The 9,402-nt window shown below is 35.3% G+C and overlaps 1 protein-coding gene across 1 annotated transcript in view; it reads right to left on the bottom strand.

Annotated features, from left to right (window-relative positions):
• Positions 1 to 4,203: 4,203 nt before the first annotated feature.
• DCN (decorin) overlaps positions 4,204 to 9,402 on the bottom strand; it is a 39,675-nt gene continuing 34,476 nt past the window's right edge. The window contains exons 7-8 of the mRNA XM_009077054.1: positions 6,797 to 6,935; positions 4,204 to 5,711 (exon numbers count right to left, since the gene is read on the bottom strand). Coding sequence (XP_009075302.1) covers positions 5,517 to 5,711; positions 6,797 to 6,935 — 334 coding nt within the window. The 3' untranslated portion in view covers positions 4,204 to 5,516. The remainder of the gene's footprint in view (positions 5,712 to 6,796; positions 6,936 to 9,402) is intronic.

Genomic DNA, 9,402 nt, shown 5'->3' with positions numbered 1-9,402 from the left:
AGTTCTGTATCATCAGCAAAATTGTTCAGGGTAAATTCTATCCCTTATCCTGGGAATATACATAATAAAGCAGTACATATTCTACTGCCCATTCTGCCAAATGCCAGGAGCAACACAACCTACCAACTCATATTTGTGCATGCAAATAAAATATAATGCCATTTATCACTAGAACTCATAATTTGCAAATATTCAACTTCTCTCCATCTGGATGTAAGACAAAGACAATACCTGAGAATATTTTGGATGAGACTTTTCTGTATGGAGATGGTTTAGACAGGGTTTTTTTGTTTGTTTGTTGAAAGACTGCCTTTAGCATTTAGACAGTGGATGACATCTTTTGCTTAATTTCCCTTCAAAATTGAGTGTCCATCTGCAGCTTTCAGATCCTTTGACCGAAAATATTGGAATTGTTCATGCAGGTAAATGTTTGCAGATGCAAGGCCTACAATGATTGCTATTTTCCAAAAGCTTCTTCACCATATAGCTTGCTGCAGACACACATGGATACAGAAATATGGCCATCACTGCTTCTCATCACACTGTTATAATTTTGTTATTATTTCCCTCCTATAATCTAAAAGATGTGTGGATATATATATGTATATTATTAAAACAATACATTGTTTCATAGTCTTGTCCATCCTATCTCCTACAGATTTAAGCCCTAGTTCAAGCAGGCAGTAACAGAGCATTAACATTCTTCTGGTCTGCTGACTTAAGACACCCACACAGAGGTAATCTCCAAAGATTTCAAGCAGCATAATGTACACACTGAGTAAGGGAGCTGCCTGACAAAGCTGTTTTGAAGAAACCATGTCTTTATATCTCAGAAAGAAAAGTATGAAGTTTAACAGGCAGGGTAAGCAGCCTTCTGCAGTGACTGTATCCAGACAGATACTTGGGCACTCACAGTACACTAATAGCCCTGAACTTCCAGAGCAGGAAGCAGGGCAGGAGGCCAAAGGCTGTTTTATGTCACTTAAAATATAGCCATTGACGAGTCTAGCTATTTGAGTGTTTGTGTTGAGTGCAATCCAAACAGCTAAACAATTTTTGTGCCTTTTCAGGACATCCACAGATACTTTGTTCTTTCGCAGATGGAGCTGCTGGAACACTGTTAAGGTAATATTTCGTGCTAAAATGTATCAACTATTTTTAGTTTCACTACTTCAGTTTGAAGATGATGCACTTAATATTGAACATCTCACAGCCCACATTTCCCCTTCAGTGCTGTACAACATGTTGCTAGCACACTCCTTAATTTATTTTTCTTTTTGTTGAATAAACTACTTTCAACTAAAGTAGGCCATCTATTTTGAAGACAAAAAAAATTGCACAGCTGTAAGCCAGTCCCTGAAGCAAAACTGACTTCAGAGAAATGTGTGCATTCAGAGAGGATGAGCAAAAACATATCCATGTTCAAAGCAAGAATATTTGACTGCAGATGTACAAAAAAGCTATTGATTTCACAGCCATGTACTGTGGCTTAATATAAATAGAAAACCGAAACAGCAAAGAATTTGTGTAGCCTCTTTTGATAAAGCCTCGCAAACTTCTTTCCTCCCAGTTTTCACTAGTGAACAGTAACTTTGTTACTGTCCCTCAGTGACACTAGATGGCACTTCAGAGTAGTCATGGGATCAGAAAGTCTGTAACCTTTTCTAGTTATTTTGCATACAATATTAGAGATTAATTAAATTAATGCTTGCTATGAACAAACCCAATTGCTCAGCTTTCTGCCATTTTTTTTAACATATGACTGTGAGGTAGAAATAGCTATCTTTAAAAAAACAAACAACACAAACATAAGCAGCAAGAGATTATAACAATGGTTCACTGGCAGCTCAAAAAACCCCCAAAAAAGTTATGGGTCAAAGAGCTGTTGCCAGACATTGTGTTATGAGGTTTTGAGAAACAGTTTGTGGAGGAAACTGAAAAAAATCTATAGTCCTGGAAATGAGAGCAACACACTGATGCCAAGGATTTAAGAGTTGATCCTTTCCTGGAAATGCAATTAGATATAATGTCATTTATACATCAGCAATCAGGTATACAATGACTACCCATAACCTGGTGCACTTTAGGAGAAACCAGTTGGCTCCCTCCTGTTCTTTAAAGATAAGCATATATGAAGGGTAGTCAAGTTTAGAAAAATAAAATTCTTTAACAGTATATGTGTTGGGTATCAAAAAAATGTATATGCATTTTTTGGAAATCCTAAACTTGAGGATTCACATATATATATGTGTGTATATGTATAAAAAAAAGTGGGAAGGATACTACGAATGCAAAAGAACAAGTTCACAGTATTGCCATCAAACTGCAACAACAAAAATAAACATCATTTTCCCAAGACATCATTTTAATTTTCAATTTATTTACTCAAATTAGTCAAAAACAGAAGGGATTGTTTTCTTTATTTAAAAATCTCTAACATGGATTTTAATTGACATTTTAATAAGATTTATGACTAAGGAGAAAATTGTACATTTATATATAAAAAAATAACAGAAAATATTTGCCTTAAATCTGAAAAGTTCTTTAAATAAGAAGAAAGAAAGTCCAAACATATTCTTAAGTTGTGTGATGAATCATAGGCATTATTAATTTAGAAGGCAAAAAATATACTGTTGTCTCTAACTTTTACATTGTGTCCTTTATCACATTCTTGCAGCTGAGGAATTGTCGCTACACCTTTTTATTTTCATATTGCTTGTTGCCATTAGTTTGAATTCTTGATTATGAGGATACATTTTGTTTTGGGCTCCCTAGGAGGGTGTATTCTCACACCTGAAAGATGGGCACACCCTTGCCTGCAGAAAGGGGTAAGGGCATTATTCCTTATGTGTTTGAGTCCTACAGTTGTGATCATTTACCATCTTCATATTTAATGGAGGGATTGGGCCCAAAGGCTTTTAACTTTCTTTTATTTCTTTCCACCCAGCTCTTTATAGATTGTGTTTGTTCTTCTTTACTTGCTTTTTTTTTCTTCCCTTGTTTTTTTTTTTAAGTGGAAGAGTCATCTGTTCTGTATTTATATGAAAAGTAATTTTAAAAGTATTTGGTTTCCCACTGCTTTGAAGTGTCTGCAGATGCTGTGTGTGGACAGGGTCCCATCAGTCAAGCATTGTTGGTATGGCTGCACAATTTATGGAAAACCAATAGTGTGTTTAGTGTGTTTACCTTTTGAATTTGTTGTTATCTTGTTTAGGTCACTTGTTATAGGATGTCCTTATTCTATTTCATTGGGCAAGACTGGGAATCAGGAAAGTCCTGATATCTTCGTAGCCCTTGGTTGTTGGCAAGGAATATATTTTATGAGGAATAGCCTGTGGTTCAGCACAGTAGGCAGCAAGTTTGGTAGGGGACATATCATGGGTATTACAGAGGAGGGCCAGACTCAGGTATTTTCTTCTGGACTTGAAGTTCCTTCTGGTTTGAAAGAAAAGCCCTAGTATGTGAGATTTCACAACCACAGACTGAGACATGGGAAGTTTGCGTATATGCTTGTATGAAGCCTTGTGTAATATATAATTGCTATTATTTGTTACGCGAATCTCTTCCTGTAGGCTGCATTTGTATTTGCTAATTTGAACCATGTACATACAAATCCTGTTGAGTTTTTCAAGCCAGGACTATGCCTTTGTTCTCTCTTGAAATGCAAGTCCTTAGTTTTCTGCATGAAGTCTCTGTCTGCACAATAGCAGACATCCAACCAAGAACCAAAAGGAAAAAAATCTAATTGTTGATTTTTCAGAGGGTTTTTCCTCTAGAGACAGAAAGGTATCATGTACTGTTTGTTTTGTTTAAAAATAGCACTCCAAAAATATTAAACCCAGAAGAAAAAAACTGACACAAATGGGAGAAATCATTGGCTACTGTATGAGGAATATAGCTGACAAGAATGCAAACATGTTTTTCTGTAATGTCTTTAGTGAGTCGTAACCATTTCCAGTTATTTACTACTGAATAAATGACAGGTATAAAAAGAATATATTTGTTTTCTACAAAAAAGATACCTATTAATGTTAGGCATGAAAAAGGTCCTTGAGACAAAAGAACTTCAGAAAACTTGCTCTTACTTTAGCTATCACCATGACAAAGATGTCAATTTGCAAGACTTAATTAAAGTTCTGACACACTGCATTATTCTATCAAAGCAAACAAACAGAAAAAAAAAGAAAGACAAACACTTTGGAGTTTGCCTGTATTACATTATCCTTTAATATAAATGACATATAAGTTTTACAAATTAGAGAGACTGACCTTGGAGTATTAAGAGACTGCAGAAGATTCTTTCCAGGTGACATTTTTATTGAGTATACGTTTAGCTTTGTAGTTTGACAGTAGAAATGTGCAGCCTACCTTTGATGTGCTTGCTACCCACTGGTATGGGTTGAAGAATCCCAGTTAGCAGAGGACTCCAAATCATTCTAAGTAGATACTTCTACAAATGATGTCCCAGCAATGTCCAGCTTGGCCTTGCAGTTATTTCACTTCGTATTTTCCTATACTTATGGCTTTGCTTATAATCTAAATTCCACAAATTCATCATCTGGAGGAGCCTGCATAGCTCTACTTGACAGTTAGAAACTTTGTTTTAAAAAGAAAAGCAGTAAAGGATGCTGATGAATGTGCAACGCAGAACAAATGAACAGGGAACTGCTCTTTTTTTTGGCTTAGATATATACATAGACTGATATCAATGGCTAAACCCTGATATCATACTCTGCAAGGCAGTAAAGGCATTAAAACTGCTCTTCTGACTAAGGTAGGAGGGATTTGCCCTAGAGAAATTTAGTCATCAAGCTCCAGATACAGGTTACACATTTTTTACTGCAGACTACTCAATATCTTGTTCAATAGGATGATGTTAGGCTAATTTTGAATAGCATTGCTCTAGAAGAATGGCAAACTTTAAAGAACTATGTGTACAATATGTATTTATTTTATTCTTCCCAAAATAATGACATTAGCAACATCTTAATTTGCCTCTGCTAAATAGATACATTCAGAATTATCTTAGAGTTATAGTGGATATTTTTAAACCTCCAGGGCCTGAAATAAATTTAAAGGAGGTAACCCTCACCTTCTCAAGTCTCAAGATGATTTGAGAGTGTTTTTTCCCTCAACTATTTTTTTGTGTGGTGGTTATAAAGATAACCTCAATTTTTTTTTTTTAATATATCATAGCTTGACAAATATTTACTCTGAATCTCATATACAGTGGAATCTGAAAACCTGTAGCATTCAGCAAACTGGAAAATGCCACAGAAAGCATGCTGGAAAAGAAGGCTGAAATAAGTCAGTTTAAAGCACAGTGGCAATTCTTTTTGATGGTATGCTTGCTCTTGTACATCTGAAATGTTTCATTTATTCTAAATCAATGGATCATCTCCACTTTAAAGTGAAGTTTCTTGTATTTGGCGTTAATGGTTAGCAACGATTTTTTGAACAGGCCTATGACAACGGATCCTTTAGCTGAAACACAACTGAACCCTATCTTTGGACATCTATTTGTAATTTCCAATCTGTACTGCAGAGCGTTCATGGATACATCGGAAAGCAGAGGGCTGGATTTCCCAGTACTGCACAGGGTTGCTGAAGAGACTCACACCGGAGTAGCTGGCCTTTTTGGTGTTGTAGCCAAGGGGGCAAAAGTCGTTGATACCAATGGAAGAAATGTTGTTGTTATGAAGATACACCACCTGAAAGGCAGAGAAGTACAGGAGTAAGAAATAGACGTACTGGGGCAAATAAGATAAATGATTTGATATCATATACTTCTATGTGTTGTGCAATATTATACAGAGTAACAATATCTCTTTTTTTCCCCAAAAAAATCCTTGATTCTGCTTACCTTTTGAAACACCTAGAATGCATCCAATTAGAAATAATTTCTACAGAAAGAACAGAAATTGTGCAAGGCAATGACATTACTGTCATACTGTAAGTAAATATGAGTCAAAGATATGGAATTATTAATATAGTGCTGTGGCTCAGAAGCATCTGCTGTAAGTAAAGAATGTAGTTGGTACTAATGGGTTTCTTTGAGGCTCTAATGCTTTCACTCTCATGAGTGCAACTACACAGGACTCACAGCCAAAATAACCACTAATGATGATTTAAAATTACTGATCAATATTACTTGGCTCCAGAGTCATCATTACTGATGAATTTTCTCAAACTACATGCAAGGGGTGATTTACATTTGGAAATCCTTATTCTTTGGGAGCTTTCTTTCATGTAAAATGTTAGTCCAGGTGAACACAGATATTAATTGCTTCCAAGAGGACATATTTCTAGCTATCCAGCCACAAGGATCTCAAAAATGCTGCTTATGCGAAATGCATATTGTGTCTCTTTGGTCTCCTGGAGGCACAGCTTTGTGAGATAAGAAATGAAAGGTCCATGGAAAGGTTGCGAAAAGTCACTGAGCAGAATTGAAAAAAAAATCAACATAAGAAATGCTCTTTGGAAGCATTTTTTGAGTAAGAGGAAATCAAAACACACAAATAATCCCATATTTGTTGTGGACCCTCAGAGACACAGAGATAACAAACACACACCTCCATATCTATACATCTCCACAACCATTTCCACACGAAAATCAGAATAAGAGTCATCCTGTTGTATGCAACTTTTCCATGACAATTCAAGAGTTTATGACACTTCCATCAAATTATCTTTTGCACAAATACTGTGTATGTTTCTGTTCAAGACTGAATAAACACACAAATACAATTTGAAATCTTTCTACTATTGTTCTCTGAGGCAGTATGATAAACTTTACCTGGATATATTTGTGTTCACCCAGCCCACTGGGTACTCTGTTGAGTGCATTGTTGTTCAAATGGAGCTCTCTCAGATGAGGTACATTGTTAAGAGAGCCATTCTCAACTGAAGAAATACTGTTGAAGCTGAGACCCAGCCTGCAAAAAAACCACAACAAACCAACAAATTTACATCAGAAATATATTAAACTTACCCACATAACCATCTTTCTTGGGCTGATTGCTTTTCTATGCTACTGTTGTAGAACAGACCAGGCTAATTTTCAGACTTACGTGTGAGCTACTCACCAGGGAGCACTAGTTTAAATAAATATATTTAAATAAGTTTAACATCTGATATGAATAATTATAATTATCATTATGTCATTCAATTTGTGCTCATGGTACTGCATACTTTAATGAGATATATGACTAATCCCAGTGTAAATACATACTGTGTACCTCCATAGACACCAGTCTTCCTTTAAAAGCTGAAACACTGAACAAGTGTTTCCTGTATCACTTTAGGAGTACTGTCTGTAACTTTTTTTTTTCAAACTACATAAGCCAGTTCCCAGAACTGTTAAGTTTAAAATTTCAACACATCCTTCTAAGATTCTGAAGTAGTTAGAGACATGTCACATGCTGGAAGCAAGAGCTCAGTCTTAATGATCTGTTTGGCAGGACACAGAAGCAGGACTTGCACATTTCTCCTGGGTTCCAATCCAAAGTTTTCATCACAAAAATCATTCTTTTTGCTTATATATCCACATACTGAGTTTACTAGCAAAATTTATGTTCAGTTTGGAAAATCTAGTTCCATTTGTGTGTTTCTGTGTTAATAATATTTTGGTTTGCAATTACCAAACTACATAAAATTTTCAAGAGACTCATAAGCTACAATGCTCTGTGCTGCAGTAAGGAAATCATTGGTAACACTTCAGCAGTTGCCATCATTGGGAGTGTTGTACTTTGAGAAAATTATTTTTATGAAGGCCAAACGTTTTTGATTTTGAGGGGGGAAAATGCTTTGAGACTTATTAATAGCTTAATCAATTAAAGATTTTTATATAGGCAATCAGAAACCTTGTGATAAAATAATTTGCTATGGATAAGTACTTTTAAAGAAATTCTTCTTCACAGCTATCTAATAACCTGCAATTCTTTGTCCCTTGTGCCAGTTTCAAAAGTCAGTATCTTAACCTAATATAAAATCACAGAACTAAAAATTCTTGTTTGATCTTTATGGCAGAGATGTTTTCAGAAATAATGGTGTCCTAGAATGTAAGAGCTTTCATAATTTTCCTAATAAAAGTAAAAATGCAAAAAAGATCCAGTTAACTAATATTATATATAATACAAGTAATCTTATCATACTTATTTAAATTTTGCAATGTTTTCAAATAATTAAATGACAAAGAAGAGTTTAATGAGATCTCTCACTGACATCAACAGGAACATATCAGAAATCAATTCACAGTATCACATATCCTTGCCACAATTTGGTCATGAAAAATATTCACTTAAAAATTCTTAGGGAAAAAATACTTTTGAGAAGAGTATATCAAAATTTAGGAATGCTTGGGGGATTTGATCCTACAGAGCAATTCTGCTTGAAGTGCTACAGAATGCCTACAAAGGACTTCAGTTATGGGCACTCATAGTGAATGTCTTTGAAAGGACTGGGAAAAACCACATTTTGGCAAAAGGCTATAAATTCTTGTTAGACATAGATATCTAAATATATGTTTGCTAAATATGCAGGTCTATAAGCAGATATGTCACACCTGGGAAGACCAGCATGAAAAAAAATCCAGGTCTGACTTTAATTTTGATCTGTCAAAGCAAAATTAACCCCTTTCCACAAAGTCTTTTAGAGAAAGAATGAAAAGGAGTCTGTAGAGAAGTGGATCTAGGTCCCACAAGCAGTGAAATTATATGTAATTGCATCTCATGTAAATGTGTTACAAACACATTCTCAGTCACTCAGGGCTATTCTCTCAGATGAAATAAGTCAATAGTAGCATGTAAAGTGGAGGGTGAGTAAGAGTGTTAGGAAGGAACAAGGTATTCATCATCCTTTCTTTTTCTCATGGGAAAAAAATAACCAGGAAGAACTTGGAAAATCACTCTTGCTTTATATATTGATATATTGCTTACTTTTATATTAGTGAACAGCTAACATTTTTCCAGTGTTTCAGTTGAGCTAGTTGCTGTGTTCTAAATCACTGAAGAGCATCATCAAAAATATATCTAAAAACTGAAGAAATACTTTTTCACCTTCTTTTTTCTCCAACATCCCTGTTGGACCATTTCCACTTTTTTTTTTAAAGAAACTTCATGATGCTCAACATCATCATTATTATGGGCTTAGAATCATAGAAATATTTAGGTTGAAAAAGACCTCTAAGATCACCAAGTCCAAATGTTAACCCAGCACCACTGTGTTCACTGCTAAACCATGTCCCCACGTGTCACATTCACATCCCTTTCTAATACTTCCAGGAAATGTGGTTCCACCACTTCCCTAAGCAGCCGGTTCCAATGCCAGACCACCCTTTCAGTGAAGAATTTTTTCATAGTATCTAATCTAAACCCCTCGTTGCTTGATGCAACTTCCACTGTA

The sequence above is a fragment of the Acanthisitta chloris genome, unplaced genomic scaffold (genome assembly GCF_000695815.1).
Source record: "Acanthisitta chloris isolate BGI_N310 unplaced genomic scaffold, ASM69581v1 scaffold7706, whole genome shotgun sequence".
NCBI lineage: Eukaryota > Metazoa > Chordata > Aves > Passeriformes > Acanthisittidae > Acanthisitta > Acanthisitta chloris.
The sequence above is the reverse complement of the archived record's forward strand: the minus strand, read 5'-3'. Positions and strand labels throughout refer to the sequence as shown.